We start from the raw sequence: 19040 nt of genomic DNA, 5'->3' as shown, positions 1-19040 counted from the left end.
TAAGGTGAGTTTCTTAATATATAATTAGGTCTTTTTTATTCACTCTGACAATCTCTGCCTTTTAATTGGTATATTTAGGTCACTGCTGTTTAAAGTGATAGTTATTATAGCTGGATTAATATCTACCATATTTTTATTGTTTTCTATTGATATTTGTCACCATTGCTCAGTTTCTTTTTCTTTTCTTTATTTTTCTGCCCTCTATGTTTTTGATTGAGAATTTTTACTATTCCATTTTTTTTCTCCTCTCTTAACATATCAATTCTACTTCATTTTAAACTTTTCTTAGTGGTTGCCCTTGGGTTTGCAATATACATTTATATCTAACCCAACTACTCTTTCCAATCACACAATACTACTCCATTCAAGTACCTTATAATAGATTATTCCCAATTCCTTCTCCCTTCTGTACCTTATAACACTGCTGTCATTCATTCCACTTACCCTTAATATATAATCACAGAATACACTGTTGCTATTATTATTTGAACTATTTTTAATTAAGAATAAAAAATAGATCTGAGTTTCTGACCTACGTCATTTCTTTCTTTCTGAAGACATTCTTTCTGCATTTCTTTCAAGATAAGTCTCCTGATGACAAATTCCCTCATTTTTTGTTTTTCTGAGAAAGTCTTCATTTCTCCTGCACTTATAGAGGGTAATTTTGCTGGATATAGAATTCTAAGGTTTTTTTTTCTTTTTTTCTTTCAACACAAAATATTTCACTCTTCTCTCTTGCTTGCATGATTTCTAAACAGAAGTCTGATGCAATTGTTAATCTTGTTCCTCTGGCTTCTTTCAAGATTTTCACTTTGTCTTCATTTTCTGCAGTTTGAATGTGATATGCTTAGGTTTAGATTTTTTGATATTTACTCTGGTTGGTATTCTCTGAGCTTCCGGTTCTCAGTTTGGTATTAATTTTTGGAAACTATTGGTCATCACTGCTTCAGATATTTCTTCTCTTCTTTTCTCTTTCTGGTATTCCTATTACATGTATGTTACACCTTTAGTAATTATTTAACAGCTCTTGGATATTCTGTCTTTTTTACTCTCTTTTTCCTCTTTGCACTTGAGTTTTAGAAATTTCTATTGACATTTCTTCAAGCTCACTGATCATCTGCTTGGCCATGTCGTCTATTGATGAGCACATCAAAGGCATTCTTCATTTATGTTATGGTGTTTTTTTATTCTAACATTTCCTTTTGATTCTTTCTTAGAGTTTCTGTGCTTCTGCTTATATTGTACCTCTATTCTTTATTCTTTTATGCTGTTCACTTCCTCCATTAGCACATTCATCATACTTACTTGTTTCAAGTCCTTGGTTTGATAATTTCAACATTTCTGCCATATTTGAGTATGATTCTGATGCTTAATGTGTCTCTGAGCTATTTTTTTTTCTTTTACTGTATGTGAAATTTTTTATTGACAGACAGACATGATGTACTGGGTAAAAGAAACTGAGATAAATAGGTGTTTGTTGTGTGGTTTTATGTATATCTGGCTAGGGGTAGGCTGTATTTATTGTTTTCTTTTGCTGTATCAGAGGCTAAACTTCAGTCTGGTTTCCTTGTTTTTGTCTTCCCAGTTGTCTTTGGGTTTCCTGAGGCTTCTTAAATAAGGCCTGAGATGTGCAGTTCTTTCCTTTGCAATTCCCTGTTGTTATTTAGGCTCTGTTAATGTTGTGGTAAGGTGTAGGGGGAGGGGAAGCATCCTATAGTCCTGTGATTAGGTCTCAATCTTTTAGTGAGCCTGTGCCCCAGGGCTGTGACCTTTACAACTTCCTCTCAGAGTTTTTTCCCCTCATTTTGGTAAGACCAGGGTTGAAGTTGAGTATTTCCCTTCCCTCATGTTGTGGCTCTGGTACAACCCTGATCAGTTTCTCTTAAAGCCAGGTCTTGTTAAGAAGAAAATATCCTGAGTGTATTTCAAAATAGTTTCTCTTCCCCTTTTCCTGAGAGATGTACAAAGGGATTTTTCTTCAAACTTCATTGTGAGAATCTGGTAGAGTTCCTGGAGGTAAAACTCACAAAAGTGTGTGGTGTCCCCTTAAGACTCAGCTCAAGTCTGTCTACTCTGAACTTCCAGCAATTTGTCAATTACACTTTAGGATTTCTTACCCCAGCATTGGTTCCTCAGAGGTTTCTGCTCTTGGGCTTCTGTTCTGGTAAGTTGTATTTGCCTGTCTGTCTCTCCAGTTTTGGGGACTAACAGTATTTTGCCCAGTGACCTCATTCTGAGATGAATCTAAGAAAAATTGTTGATTTTCAGTTTATTCAACTTTTTTTCTTATTGTGAGAATGGGAGTGACAACTTTCAAGTTCTTTATATGCTGGACTGGAAGTCCTGATTCACTTTTTAAAACTATTGTTGATTTTTCTTGCTGTATATCTAAACATTCATTACATTTTAATTTTAAAACAGATTAGCAAAGGGAAGAAAATCAACAGAATTTCAACATTCATAAATATTGTTGATATTTGTGTATATATCTTTTCAGTCTTTTTTCTACACTTCTGCCTGTCCCTCTATCTTTCTATCATCTATCTATCTATCTATCTATCATCTATCATCTATCTATCTACCTATCTATCCAGCTACCTACCTATCTACTTACTTATACCTCTCCCAACAAACAAAGAATTAAAATGGACCTTTGGACCTAAGATGGTAAGATTGTATGTAAATATATGGTTATGATATTACCTTTCAAAAATTCTTTGCAAACTTAATAGGTAAAAATATAAATGTTTTCCATTACATTTTTTACTTCTTTGACATTTTCTCATTGATGTATGAGTTCTATATATAACAAAAGATTACTCTTTTGTTATATATAATACCATATGATACACTATCATTCACCTTGTTTTTCTATTTTATTTTGAGGTCTGCATTGCTTTTGAACCTAAATTAAAGAGATTGAGTTGATGGTTTTGTGTGATAAACAAAAGTCTGGAGTAACTTAAGTTGAATCATGAACATAACAAGTTAGTGAAAATAATAAATTGAATATCAAAATTATGGATAAAATAATGGAGTAGTAACATTGTGGAAGTTAATTTAACATCAGTATATAATGAAATCCTCTACTCTCACATAATAGAATACTAATACAGTAATGAGAATAAACAAATTACAACTACATGCAATAATATGAAAGAATCTCAAAAGAAGATGTTCAATATAAAAAGACTGATATTAATAAGTCAATTTATATAAAGATTAAAAGTAGGCAAATTTATCTATGGTATGAGAAGTTACCATTGACCTAGGGAGTAGTGATTGGAATGGTCACTAGTAGGGTTCTGGGATCCTGGTGACTTGGCTGTGTTCATTTCATGAAAATTCATTGTGCATTTATGCTTTGTGTAGTTTTCTGTATGTATGTTATACTTTAAAAAATTATTGTTGAGCAGGACTTCCCTGGTGGTGCAGTGGTTAAGAATCCACCTGCCAATGCAGGGGACACGGGTTTGATCCCTGGTCCGGGAAGATCCCATATACTGCTGAGTAATTAAGCCCATGTGCCACAACTACTGAAGCCCGTGTGCTGCAACTACTGAAGCCTGCGTGCCTAGAGCCTGTGCTCCGCAACAAGAGAAGCCACTGCAATGAGAAGCCTGTGCACCACAACAAAGAGTAGTCCCCACTCACCACAACTAGAGAGAAAAAGCCTGTGCACAGCAACAAAGACCCAAAATAAAATCTAAAAATTAAAAAAAATTATTATTGAGATATAATTGACATATAACATTATATTCATTACAGGTGTACAATATAATGATTCAATATTTGTATATATTGTAAAATGATCACCACAATAAGTCTAGATAACATCCATCACCACACAGTTATAAATTTTTTTCCTTGTGATGCATATTTTTAAAATCGATTGTCTTAGCAACTTTCCAATATACACTTCAGTATTATTAACTATAGTCAACATGCTGTACATTACATCCCCGGGACTTACTTCTTTTATAACTGGAAGTCTGTACCTTTTCACCCCCTTCACACCATTTCTCCCACCCTCCCAACCCCCTGGCTCTGGCAACCACAATTCGTTTGTATGAGTTTGTTTGTTTCTGTATCTATGAATTTGTTTTTCAGATTCTACATATAAGTGACCTCATATGGTATTTGTCATCCTCTGTCTAACTTATTTCACTCAGCATAATGTCCTCAAGTTCCACCTACATTGTCACAAATGGCAAGATTTCATTTTTTTTTTTTTTTTTTTTTTTGCGGTACACGGGCCTCTCACTGTTGTGGCCTCTCCTGCTGCAGAGCACAGGCTCCAGACACACAGGCTCAGTGGCCATGGCTCACAGGCCCAGCTGCTCCGCGGCATGTGGGATCATCCCGGACCGGGGCACGAACCCATGTCCCCTGCATTGGCAGGAGGACTCTCAACCACTGTGCCACCAGGGAAGCCCCAAGATTTCATTCGTTTTATAGCTGAATAATATTCCATTATATATGTGTATATGTATGTACAAATATATACACACATACATACATACATACATACAGGCACACCTCATTTTATCGCACTTCTCTTTATTGTGCTTTGCAGATATTGCATCATTTTACAAATTGAAGGAATTTGTGGCAACCCAAGTAAGTCTGTCAGCGCCATCCTTCCAGCAGCATTTGCTCCCTCTGTGTCTCTGAGTCACAGTTTGGTAATTCTCACAATATCTCAAACTTTTTCATAATTATTATATTTGTTATGGTGATCTGTGATCTTTGATGTTATTACTATGACTTGCTGAAGGTTCTGATGATGGTTAGCATTTTTTAGCAACAAAGTATTTTAAAATTAAGGCATTGTTTTTTAGATGTAATGCTACTGAACACTTAATAGACTACAGTATCATGTAAACGCAACGTTTATATACACCACCAAAATTTTGTAGGTGGTTGGGAACTGAACCTACAATACCGTTGAGCTATGCCTGTGTCCCACGTTTTTTTAATTCACTCATCCATCAATGGACACTTAGGTCACATCTATGTCTTGGCTACTGTAAATAATGCTGCATTGAACATGAGGGTGCATATATCTTTTGAAGTTAGTGTTTTTATTTACTTTGGATAAACACCCAGAAGTGGAATTCTATTTTTAATTTTTTGAGAAACCTCCATACTGTTTCCATAGTGGTTGTACCAATTTACATTCCCACCAAGAATTCCCAGTGCACAAGAATTACTTTTGCTTCACATTCTCACCAACACTTGTTACTTCTTCTCTTTTTAGAACAGCCATTCTAACTGGTGTGAGGTGCTATTTCATTGTGATTTTGGTTTGCATTTCTAGTATGTATGTTATACTTCAATAAAAATTTTTAAAAGACCTGTACCTTGACCAAATACCAGGTTCCCTCCAACACCCAACAAAAATGTGTCAAGGTGGTGCCTGTCATAGTGTATCTGCAAGAATATTTATAATTTTGGTCTTGTGCTTTATAGTTTGTGATATAAATAATGTACCCCCACAGTACTGTCTCAAAGTACTGTCTCAGTGCTCCCACCAGGTCACTGTGGATTTCCAAGGTGAGAGGAAAGGTGATTCATTCTATATTGACTCCACCTTGCAGTGCACACGTCTGAATGTGCCCAGAATTAAACTGGCCTAAATTCCCTCCACTACATCTCTTTAGATCAACTCTCATTCAGTGTTAACTCAATGGTGGGAAACCTTTCACAATGAATACGTATAAAAAAACCCACCATATTGTACAATTTAAATATCTTACAATTTAGTTTGTCAATTACACCTCAATAAAGCTAAAAAAAATGTAACAGACAAACAAAACAGAAACAAAGTTTGTGCAAAGGATATAAACTGGCTCCACAGTAGGGCTGTGTGGAACAAGTTTGGTTACTCTTCACCTCTTGGACCCAGAGCATCAGCACCATTCTATTTTGAAAGCCCAGTCCACTGGACTTCTTTTTTTTGCTCCATGATGATTGTATTTTAAGAATCTTATTGCTCCTTTCTATTACTGGGCCTCAGAATCACTCTGATATAACTCAATAGGTTATAAAAACTTTGAATCTTATGGAACTCCTTAAATTTCTTATGCAAATCTATAACCTCTTCTTCAGACACTTTTAAACTCCAAATTTTAATGTATTTTTGTGTGCGTGTGCACACACACACAACACATACACACACACACTTCACCAGACTGCTCCCAACTAATTTATTCACAGAAAAAAGAAAGATTTACAGGAAATGTATATAAAATTTCAGACAAACTCCTGCTCTTCAAAAGACCAAGATCTGATAATATTAAAACAAATACTAGGAAGTTAGTATCAATGAAACCCTTCAGCAGTGTGACAAACAGAATTTTTACTTCAATTTAACTAGTTGCTCAAATTCAATTAATATAGACTAAGAATCCATCAGCCCTTGAAGAGGCTTCATAAAAGTATCAAAACACTAAATACACAAGTTAACCCAAATCCCAAATTATCTTTGACATTTGCTACAATTTGGTGTATTTCCCCTACTATCATCTTGAGTAGTTAGTGTGTGGCAATTCTGTCTGGAGTCCTTGATAACTGAAGAGTCCTTTTCAGTGTTATGACTTTAATTTTTTTTTCTGGAGTAAACACGGACATGCTTATAGAAGCTAAATTTATTTCATAAAGGTATTAAATGCAATAAAATGAGTATACTGCATTAAGGGACATTATTTTTTAAAAAAACTAAATCACACTGCATATATTTTCTACATCTCTAAGTTCATGTAATATAATATTTTACATTAAATTTAAGTATACTTTAAAGATTCTGAGCTTCTTTTTGAGATTTCCCCTTCCCTACTACACTTCTGGCTAATGGTTTCCAACCTATTTTAACTAAATAAATGGCAGCATCAAGCCAGATCAAATCAAAGCAAACCAAACAAAATGCAATGTAGCACATCACCTTTACTTGAATTAGTAAAAGCTTTATAAGGATTAATTACTCTCTGCTACATTTTTTGGAAAGGTTTAACAGTAGGATTATGCAAGAAGAAATAAAATGAAAAAAATTCAACAAATAGTACTGATAGGATAACTTCATTTCTGTTTTTTGAAAACAAAGATACTTTATATAGTAATAAAGCTAAAGCAGTCCAGGAAAATATAAATTGTGTTATGAATCTATTAAATCTGAGTAGAGATTTTTATTCTAATGAGAATATTAATTTCTACACTTTAAAAACTTGTAGTAGTGTGTTCATATTTTCTTAATAAGACTTTTTCAAAACCAAAATAAAAATAAAGACACTTTTTGGAGGTATGGTTATCTTAGAAAGCTCTTCTTATCATTGTTTAGTTAACACTACAGCCAATGAATAGAGATATAGCTTATGCATTTTGCTGGGGAAATAGCCATTAAAAGCTATTATAGGAGCGTCTTGCTGCTAATGTCCCTGCCAGCATCATCTCTGTATTAACTCTCACTAAGGACCCAGAACTCTAAAAAGCAGATACGAGGCAGGACCTGTGTGTCTGACATGGCTCCCAGACAAGTGTCATCGCTTCACATGCACCTGGGACCACTGCAAAAAAATTTTTTTTCGGGCTTCCCTGGTGGCGCAGTGGTTGAGAGTCTGCCTGCCGATGCAGGGGACATGGGTTCGTGCCCCGGTCTGGGAGGATCCCACATGCCGTGGAGCAGCTGGGCCCGTGAGCCATGGCCGCTGAGCCTGAGCATCCGGAGCCTGTGCTCCGCAATGCGAGAGGCCACAAAAGTGAGAGGCCCGCGTACCGAAAAAAAAAAATAAATAAAAAAAATTTTTTTCTTCTTAAATGGGATACAGAGTTGTAATGTAAAAATTAAATAGTTGAAGGTAGGGTTGGATTAGGTGCCTTCCATTCTCAGAGGCATACAGATAACCCAAAGCTCTATTTTTTTTCCCTCTAGAAAATAAACAATAACCAAGTATTGTATAACATGTTCATTTTAAGTGATATAAAGCCTCTCATAAGCATCCACAAATTGAATAAGGGACATGGAACTAATGGCTTCAGAGTGGTTTCTGCCTCCAGGTGCTCCTTGGGATGACTTTCTAATTGAAAGCCTAATGCGGGGTACAGCAGGGGACCCCTTGGAGAGCACTCATATGTGCTCCTTGCTCTGTGGAGACACAGAGGACTGGAGCCTGACTTACACTGGTTAGAGCAAAAAACAACTGTGAACAGGTTCTGCTTCCAACAGGGCACATAGAAGGCAAGGGACTGGCTGAGTAATTCTTGGGGGATGGAGCAGGGGAGTGTGTTGAGGTGAGATCAATCGACATGCTGGGAGAACATGAGTTTTTGCTGTAGAATGGATGTGGGCAGTGAAGAGAAGCTGGCATGGAGTGAGTCCTCTTGGGTTGCCAGGAGGATATAGGCCATCAAAGTTAAACTAGGCTAGAGATGGGCCACCAGATGTCCAGGGACATAAAGTGGAGAAACATGAGAACATAATGTATTAACCAGTTTCTAGAGATGGCTTAAAACAAACAAACAAGCAAGGTAAAATCCTACTTCATATCCTTGCAATACTTATGCATGTGGCCTCACAATCCTTTACACCATGAGTAATAAAACTCAAGCTGAATTTTGAGTAGGAAAGAGAGTTAAATCTCAATTCTAATTTTTTTTTAATTCAAAAGAAAAAAATTCCATATGAAATTTAACAACTGCATTACTATCTAAAATTTAAATATGTATCAATATATATCCATAACTATATGTATATAGGTATAGATACAGATATATATACAGACCTTTGGAAAACAGACCTATTTCGGTCTGTTTCTAAAGGTAGTTGAGAGGAAAATTTTAAGATATTCTCAAAGAATCTTGATTTGTCTCATGCTGTGATCCTGTTATTTAATAATAGTATGTAAATATTATTCTCTAGGTCTGTGTTTAAAGAAACATATAGAAAACAAAGACCTAGCATCAAAATATGCTATATGAGAGTAGACATGCTTTCTTATGAATGCTCATAACCATTGTTTAATTCTTTACACAAAGTTTTCTGGTATTAATCAAGGACATTTGTTATCTGTTACTCTGACTCACATGGTTTAACATTACTATATAAAAAAACCAGCTAAGTTATTGTATGTAGATTCAATGACCAGTTACATCATTAGAAGTATGAGCTGATCTGAAACTGAGCCACCTAAAATGTTTCCATGAAAGTTGACATTCAAAGCAGGTTATTAGTAAGTTTTAAAAAAGAAAAATTAGTGGAGGAACAACATTTGGACTAATACTTTTACTATCAATCCAGAAAAATGTAGATCATAAGCCATGCAAAACTGCTTTGTTGCAGTCTTCTTTCTTTCAAGTGTATGAAAGTATCAAGCACCTCAAAAGCAAAGAATGAGCAAGCAAGTAATGTCACGTTAGAAAAATGCATAGTTTTAAAAAATATTATACTATTGAACTCTAGTCATCTTACACAAAATTGGCAATCTTTTCTTAAATAATTCACCAAGACTTTGGGACAAGTGATGGTGTTACTGCATTCTGCATTCTTCCTTTACTTTCCAAAGGCTGAGATTATGAAGTTAGACAACGTTGGTGTGCTTGCTTACCACGGGTCTGTGTACATCCCAGAATGCTCTCTCCTGACTATCAAGGATCTTTCTTTCAATCTTGTCTCTCTTCTTGTCCACTCTGTTAATATCATAACAATGAATAATAAGTAGTGTTAATTGTAGTGCCTCTCTGGACAAAAGGCCACAACTTGGACAAATCTTCCAAAAGACTCACAAGGACTCACTTTGCTTGTGCTTCTGCTTGCATAAAAATGAACTCCCACTTCCGAGCAAATGCCCTCTGCAGCCTGGCCAAGCTCTCCTGAAAAATATACCACGGTGAAGACATTCTGCTGCTCAGCTTTACTACTCCCTTCTAGTTTATCTATCATATGTACTTACCAAAAAAAAAAAAAATCAGAATTTCTAAAGGAGTAAGTGTACTTGGAATGATAAGTCATGCTCACTGAATGCAGCTAATACTTATATTAACAGTCATAGAGGACACAGGAAAACCTATTATGAATATTAATATTGGAGAATATAACTGAAAATCAAAAATACTAAACTTACCTTATATAAAAAAGTGCTCAAGACTAATCCATTGGATTTTCCTGTGCTCATTTTACTGAGGAACAAGAAAGCAATACTCTCTACTACTGATTCAATCAGTCTATCCAGTTTCTGAGAAAAATGTAAACCCTCAGCCCCCTACTATCCACTTGTAGACAGTGCTTCAAGTTTAGTAAATCAGAACATAGCAACCATCTGAACAAACTGCATGAGATTAATTTAATCTGCTGATGGTGACCAACATAAAGGTTTTGCAAAAACCATTTTCCCAGTGTAAATGCTCTATAATTCTCTAAGTTTGGGTATCTTCATTATATATAGTATATATATATATATATATATATATATATATATATATACATATATATGTTTTTACATTTAAGTCAATTTTAGCAAATAAGATATGCTTCCTCCTTCTTCTCTGAGTTTGTGTATTTAGAATTTCACCATCCTCAGTGTGAATGATGAGAGGAAGTAAGCAAGTAAGGGATATGTTAAATCAGTATGCTGCTCTTCCTTAGAAGTCTGATCCCTAAGATCCATGAATGTAGAAAGTTAAGAGTGCCTAGAAATGACTGTAGGCCTTATTCTTGCTCATTTTATCCATTTCTTTGTCAGGAAGTCCTTGGTACTTACTGCTTCATAGTCGGCTAGCTCCAGCCTTGCTTTGTTTTGCATTGTTCTTTTGCAGAGGTAAACCGCTGTAAGGGAAAAAAATCAATCATTTCTCACCTGCTTATTTACATTGAGACACTAAAAATAAAAATGGAGCATTATAAACCAAGACATGTTGGTCTTTGTCATTTTCCCCAAAATTGTAATTTTCTCTTTTTATCTTTTTTTGGACAAAATAAATAATCTGTAACATCATTACTGAAATTCAAACATAGCGGTAATATAAAAAGGTGTTATAAGAATATAAATATGTTTAGAAACTTGGTAACCATTTCCTTTATTTCATTAAATAGTTGTCACAATTTTAGCTTCCTCAAAATATACAGGGAAAAAATAAAGCCTTTTAAATAAAAGATCAAATGAATGTTAAAATCTGGATATACAAATAACATGATTTTTAAAAAAAGAATTGCATGAAAAGGGAATCACTATTTGCACATTCAATTATTTCCGTATTCTACTGTCAACTGAAATAATTTATTAATGTAAACTGAAGGCTTCTTAGCATCTTCCTTGCTGCATTACACAAGGATCAATCATCAATCAGTCATTTTGTCACTAGGAGAGAGGAGAGTATAACATCTGACCTAACTATAATCCAATAACCTTTTAATACCATTTTCTTGAGGAATCTGTCTTCCCCATTAACAGGCAAAGTCCATCTGTTCAGAAGATTTACAGGATAAATGACAGACAGAAAGAGGACGTTGACAGCAGCATTGCCATCGAACAGTCAAATTTCTTCAGTGATTTCAGGAATAATAGTGACTCTTATGTTAATATCAAGGCATTCAGAAGGGAGGAGACAAGATGTTGAAGTAGAAGGACTGGAGCTCTCTCACAAAATACCAAAATCACAACTATCTGCAGAACAACCACTGACAGAAAAGACTGTAACCTACCAAAGAAGATATTCTACATCCAAAGACAAAGAGGAAGCCACAATGAGAAGGGCCATTTTCACAATATAATCAAATCTCATACCCACCAGGTGGGCAACCAACAAACTGGAAAACAATTATATCTCAGAAGTTCTCCCACAGTAGTGAGACTTCTGAGCCAGACATCAGGCTCCCCAGTCTGAGGTTCTGGCATCGGGAGGAGGAACCACCAGATAGTTGGGCTTTGAAGGCCAGGGGACTTGAGTGCAGGAGCTCCACAGGACTGGGGGAAACAGACACACCACTCTTGAAGGGTGCACACAAGGTTTCATGTGCCCTGGCATCCAGGACAAAGCAGTGACTCCACAGGAGCCTGGGCCAGATCTATCTGCGAGTCTTAGAGGGTCTCCTGGGGAGGCACAGGTGGGTTGTGGCACATGGTGAGGGCAAGGACACTGGTAGTGGAGGGCCAGGGAATATTCATCAGTGTGAGCTCTCCAGGAGGTTGCCATTTTGGCACTGAGACCCAACCCCACTCAACAGCCTGCAGACTCCAGTACTGGGATGCCTCAGGCCAAACAACCAACAAGGTGAGAACACAGCCCCACCCATCAGCAGACAGGTTGTCAAAAGTCATCCTGAGCTCACAGCCTCTTCTTAACACACCTGTTGACATGGCCCTGCCCACCAGAGGGACAACACCCAGCTCCCCCCACCAGTGGACAGGCAGCAGTCTCTCCTACCAGGAAGCCTGCACAAGTCCCTGGAAGAACCTAACCACCAGGGGGCAAACACCAGGAACAAGAGGAAGTACGATCCTGCAGCCTGCAGAACAGAGACCACAAACAGAAAGTTAGACAAAATGAGATGGCAGAGAAATAACTTCCAGATGAAGGAACAAGATAAAACCCCAGAAGAACAACTAGGTGAAGTGTAGATAGGCAATCTACCTGAAAAAGAATTTGGAGTAATGATCATAAAGATGATCCAAGATCTCAGAAAAAGAATGAAGGCACAGACCAAGAAGATAAAAGAAATGTTTAACAAAGAGGTAGATAATTCAAAGAACAAAAAACAGAGATGAACAATAAAATAACTGAAATGAAACATATACTAGAAGGAATAATTAGCAGAATAAATGAGGCATAAGAACAGACAAGTGAGCTGGAAGACAAATTGGTGGAAATCACTGCCATGGAACAGAATAAAGAAAAAAGAATGAAAATGAATGAAGACAGTCACAGAGAGCTCTGGGACAACACTAAATGTACCAACATTCGCATTATAGAGGTCTCAGAAGGAGAAGAGGGAGAGGAAAGGACCTGGGAAAATATTTGAAGAGATAATAGGAGAAAACTTCCTTAACATGGAAAAGGAAACACTCACTCAAGTCCAGGAAGCACAGAGAGTCCCATACGGGATAAAACCAAGGAGGAATATGCAGAGACACATATTAACCAAAGTAACAAAAATTAAAGGCAAAGAGAAAATACTAAAAGCAACAGGGAAAAGCAACAAATAACACGCAAGGGAATCCCAATAAGGCTATCAGCTGATTTTTCAGCAGAAACTCTGCAGGCCAGAAGGGAGTGACATGATATATTTAAATGATGAAAGGAAAAAAACTATAACTAAGAATACTCTACCCAGCAAGGCTCTCGTTCAGACTTGAGGAGAAATGAAAAACTTTACTGACAAGCAAAAGCTAAGAGAATTCAACACCACCAAACCAGCTTTACAACAAATGCTAAAGGAATTTCTCTAGGCAGAAAAGAAGAGGCAACAGCTAGAAATAAAGAAACAAACAAAATTACGAATGGGAAAGTTCACCAGTAAAGGCAAACATAGAGTAAAGGTTGGAAATCATCCACATGCAAATATGATATTAAAACCAGCAATCATGAGGAGAGCACAAATCCAGGATGTTAGAAATGCATTTGAAGAGACCAGCAACTTGAAAAAATCATATATATATATATATATATATATATATATATATATATATATATAAACCACACGGGAACCTCACACAAAAATCTACAATAGATACACACACACAGAAGAAAAAACATAATAAAACACAACACTAAAGATACTCATCAAATCACAAGAGAAGAGAACTAAATAGGAAGGGAAGAAAAAAGACCTACTGAAAGAAATCAAAAACAATTAACAAAATGCCAATAAGAACATACATATCGATAATTACCTTAAATGTAAATGGATTAAATGCTACAAAGAAAGGCATAGACTGGCTGAATGGATACAAAAACAAGACCTGTATATATGCTGTGTAAAAGTGACCCACTTCAGATCTAGGGACTCATACAGACTGAAAGTGAGGGGATGGAAAAAGATATTCCATGCAAATGGAATTTTAAAAAAAAAGCTGGAGTAGCAGTACTCGTATCAGACAAAATAGATGTAAAAATAAAGACTGTTACAAGAGGCAAAGAAGGACACTACATAATGATCAAGGGATGAATCCAAGAAGATTACAAAACAATTGCAAATATATGTTCACCCAACATAGGAGGATCTCAATATATAAGGCAAATGCTAACAGTATTAAAGGAAAAATCAACAGTAACAGAATAATAGTGGGGGACTTTAACACCTCACTTACCTCAATGGAGAGAACACCCAGACGGAAAATCAATAAGGAAACACAATAAGGTCTTAAATGACACATTAGACTAGATGGCATTAATTGATATTTATAAAACATTCCATCCAAAAGCAGCAGAATACACATTCTTCTCAAGTACACATGGAACATTCTCTAAGATAGAACACATGCTGGACCACAAAGCAAGCCTCTATAAATTTAAGAAAATTGAAATCATATCAAATATCTTTTCTGACCACATTGCTATGATATTAAATATCAATCACAAGAAAAAAAAACACAAACACGTGGAGGTGACATAATATGTCACTAAACAATCAATGGATCACTGAAGAAATCAAAGAGAAAATTAAAAAATACCTAGAGATAAATGACAAGGAAAACATGATGGTCCAAAACCTATGGGGTGCAGCAAAAGCAGTTCTAAAAGGGAAGTTTATAGCAATACAATCTTACCTCAGGAAACAAGGGAAATCGTAAATAAACAACCTAAACCTACACCTAAATCAACTAGAGAAAGAAGAACAAACAAAACCCAAAGTTAGTAGAAGAAAGAAAACATAAAGATGAGAGCAGAAATAAATGAAATACAGACTAAGAAAACAATAGAAAACATCTATGAAACTAAAAGATGGTTCTTTGAAAAGATAAACAAAATTGATAAACCTTTAGCCAGACTCATCAAGAAAAAAAGGGAGAGGACTGAAATCAATAACATTAGAAATGAAAAAGGAGAAGTTACAACAGACACCACAGAAATACAAAGGACCATAAGACACTACTACAAGCAACTATACACCAATAAAATGGACAACCTAGAAGAAAGGGACAATTTTGTAGAAAGTACAATCTCCCAAGACTGAATCAGGAAGAAATGGAAAATATGAATAGACCAATCACAAGCACTGAAATTGTAACTGTGACTCACAACAAACAAAAGGCAAGGAACAAATGGCTTCACAGGCAAATTCTATCAAACATTTAGAGAAGGGTTAACATCTATCCTTCTGAAACTATTCCAAAAATTGCAGAGGAAGGAAAACACCCAAACTCATTCTATGAGGCCACCGTCACCCTGATACCAACACCAGACAAAGATATCACAAAAAAAGAAAACTACAGGCCAATATCAATGATGAACATATACACAAAAATCCTCAACAAAATACTAGCCATCTGAATCCAACAATACCTTATAAGGATCATAAACCATTATCAAATGGTATTTATTTCAGGTGTGCAAGGATTTTTTAATATCCACAAATCAATCAGTGTGATACAGCACATTAACAATTTGAAGAACAAAAACCATATGATCATCTCAATAGATGCAGAAAAATCTTTTGACAAAATTCAACACCCATTTATGATAAAAACTCTCAAGCAAGTGGGCATAGAGGGAACATACCTCAACATAATAAAGGCCATATATGACAAACCAACAGGTAACATCATACTCAGTGGTGAAAAACTGAAAGCATTTCCTCTAAGATCAGGAACAAGACAAAGATTTCCACACTTTGTTCAACATAGTTTTGGAAGTCTGAGCCACAGCAATCAGAGAAGAAAAAGAAATAAAAGGAATCCAAGAGACCAATCCATTAGAGATCTAAATGGAATACTGGATACTATAAAACACCTAGAGGAAGTAATAGGTAGGACAATTTTTGACATAAATCGCAGCTATATCTTTTTGGATCCACCTCTTAGAGTAATGAAAATAAAAACAAAAATAAACAAATGGGACCTAATAATCTTACAAGCTTTTGCACAGCAAAGGAAACTATAAACAAAACAAAAATAAAACCCAGAGGATGGGAAACAATATTTGTGAATGAAGTGACAGACAATGGGTTAATCTCCAAAATATACAAGCAGCTCATGCAGCTCAATATCAAAAAAATAAAGAACCCAATCAAAAAATGGGTAGAAGACCTAAATAGACATTTCTCCAAAGAAGACATACAGATGGCCAAAAAACACATGAAAAAATGCTCAACATCACTAATTATTAGAGAAGTGCAAATCAAAACTATAACAAAGTATCACCTCACACTATTCAGAATAACCATTATCAAAAAATCTACAAAGAGTAAATGCTGGAGATGGTGTAGAGTAAAGGGAACCCTCTTCCACTGTTGGTGGGAATGTAAATTGATACAGCCACTATGTAGAACAGTGTGGAGGTTCCTTAAAAAACTAAAAATAGATCTACCATATGACCCAGCAATCCCTTTGTTCAACATAGTTTTGGAAGTCTGAGCCACAGCAATCAGAGAAGAAAAAGAAATAAAAGGAATCCAAGAGACCAATCCATTAGAGATCTAAATGGAATACTGGATACTATAAAACACCTAGAGGAAGTAATAGGTAGGACAATTTTTGACATAAATCGCAGCTATATCTTTTTGGATCCACCTCTTAGAGTAATGAAAATAAAAACAAAAATAAACAAATGGGACCTAATAATCTTACAAGCTTTTGCACAGCAAAGGAAACTATAAACAAAACAAAAATAAAACCCAGAGGATGGGAAACAATATTTGTGAATGAAGTGACAGACAATGGGTTAATCTCCAAAATATACAAGCAGCTCATGCAGCTCAATATCAAAAAAATAAAGAACCCAATCAAAAAATGGGTAGAAGACCTAAATAGACATTTCTCCAAAGAAGACATACAGATGGCCAAAAAACACATGAAAAAATGCTCAACATCACTAATTATTAGAGAAGTGCAAATCAAAACTATAACAAAGTATCACCTCACACTATTCAGAATAACCATTATCAAAAAATCTACAAAGAGTAAATGCTGGAGATGGTGTAGAGTAAAGGGAACCCTCTTCCACTGTTGGTGGGAATGTAAATTGATACAGCCACTATGTAGAACAGTGTGGAGGTTCCTTAAAAAACTAAAAATAGATCTACCATATGACCCAGCAATCCCACTACTGGGCATATAACCTGAAAAAATCATAATTCAAAAAGACACATGCACCCCAATATTCACTGCAGCACTATTTACAATAGCCAGGACATGGAAGCAACATAAATGTCCATCAACAGAGGAATGGATATAGAAGATGTGGTACACATATACAATGGAACATTACTCAGCCATAAAACGGAACAAAATGGTGTCATTTGCAGAGACATAAATGGACCTAGAGACTGTCATACAGAGTGAAGTAAGTCAGAAAGAGAAAAACAAATATCATGTATTAACACATATATGTGGAATCAAGAAAATGGTAAAGATGATCTTACTTGCAAAGCGGAAATTAGAGACACAAACATATAGATACCAAGGGTGAAGGGGGGGGATGAACTGGGAGATTAGAATTGACATATATACACTACTATGTATAAAATAGATGACTAATGGGATATAGATACCAAGGGTGAAGGGGGGGGATGAACTGGGAGATTAGAATTGACATATATACACTACTATGTATAAAATAGATGACTAATGAGAACCTAATGTGTAGCACAAGGAACTCTACTTGGTGCTCTGTGGTGACCTAAATGGGAAGGAAATCCAAAAAAGAGGGGATATATGTATATGTATGGCTGAGTCGCTTTGCTGTACAGCAGAAACTGACACAGCAGTTTAAAAAACTATACTCCAATAAAAAAAACAAAAAACAAAGTGGGCAGAAGACCTAAATAGACATTTCTCCAAAGAAGACATACAGATGGCCAAAAAGCACATGAAAAGATGCTCTACATAGCTAGTTATTAAAGAAATGCAAATCAAAACTACAATGAGGTAACACCTCACAACAGTCAGAATGGCCATCATCAAAAAGTCTAAAAACAATAAATGCTGGAGAGGGTGTGAAGAAAATGGAACCCTCCTAAACTGTTGGTGAGAATGTAAATTGGGACACTCCCTTTGGAGAACAGTATGGTGGTTCCTTAAAAAACTAAAAATTGAACTACCATATGATCCAGCAATCCCACTTCTGGACATATACCCAGAGAAAACCATAATTCAAAAAGATACATGTACCCCAATGTTCACTGCAGCACTATTTACAATAGTCAAGACATGCAAGCAACCTAAATGCCCATCGAAGGCAGAATGGATAAAAAAGATTTTGTACATATATACAATGGAATACTACTCAGCCATAATAAAGAATGAAATAATGCCATCTGCAGCAACATGGATGGACCTAGAGATTATCATACTAAGTGAAATAAGTCATACAGAGGAAGACAAATATCACATGATACCACTTATATGTGGAATCAAGAAAAATGATACAAATGAACATATTTACAAAACAGACTCACAGACTTTGAAAACAAACTTATGGTTACCAGGGGGAAAGGTGGTGGGAGGGATAAAGTAGGAGTTTGTGATTAACATATATATACTACTATATATAAAATAGATAATCAACAAGGGCCTACTGTATAGCCAGGGAACTCTACTCAATATTCTGTAATAACTTATATGGGAAAAGAATCTGAAAAAGAATGGATATTTTATGTGTATAACTGAATCACTTTGCTGTACACCTGAAACTAAGACAACATTGTAAATCAACTGTCCTCCAATATACAATAAAAATTAAATTAAAATAAACAAAATATGACCAAGCAAAAACAAAAATGTTATTCAGAGCCCTCTGGAAAGTCTCATTTCCAGAATATTATTGTAATTTTCCATAACATATGGTATTTGAGTCTCATAGAATTCAAGATAAACTCTATCAATTCTAGATGC

At 35.6% G+C, this 19040-nt stretch overlaps 1 protein-coding gene across 2 annotated transcripts in view; it reads right to left on the bottom strand.

Annotated features, from left to right (window-relative positions):
* RGS7 (regulator of G protein signaling 7) overlaps positions 1-19040 on the bottom strand; it is a 663829-nt gene that overhangs the window by 83985 nt on the left and 560804 nt on the right. For both annotated transcript variants that reach the window (XM_024133721.2, XM_055084226.1), the window contains 3 exons: positions 10752-10816; positions 9788-9864; positions 9600-9681 (listed from right to left, as the gene is read on the bottom strand). In XM_024133721.2, coding sequence (XP_023989489.1) covers positions 9600-9681; positions 9788-9864; positions 10752-10816 — 224 coding nt within the window. The remainder of the gene's footprint in view (positions 1-9599; positions 9682-9787; positions 9865-10751; positions 10817-19040) is intronic.

The sequence above is a fragment of the Physeter macrocephalus genome, chromosome 4 (assembly GCF_002837175.3).
Source record: "Physeter macrocephalus isolate SW-GA chromosome 4, ASM283717v5, whole genome shotgun sequence".
In the NCBI taxonomy this organism is placed as follows: Eukaryota; Metazoa; Chordata; class Mammalia; order Artiodactyla; family Physeteridae; genus Physeter; species Physeter macrocephalus.
Note: the sequence above shows the minus strand (reverse complement) of the source record. Positions and strands in the feature narration are given on the sequence as shown.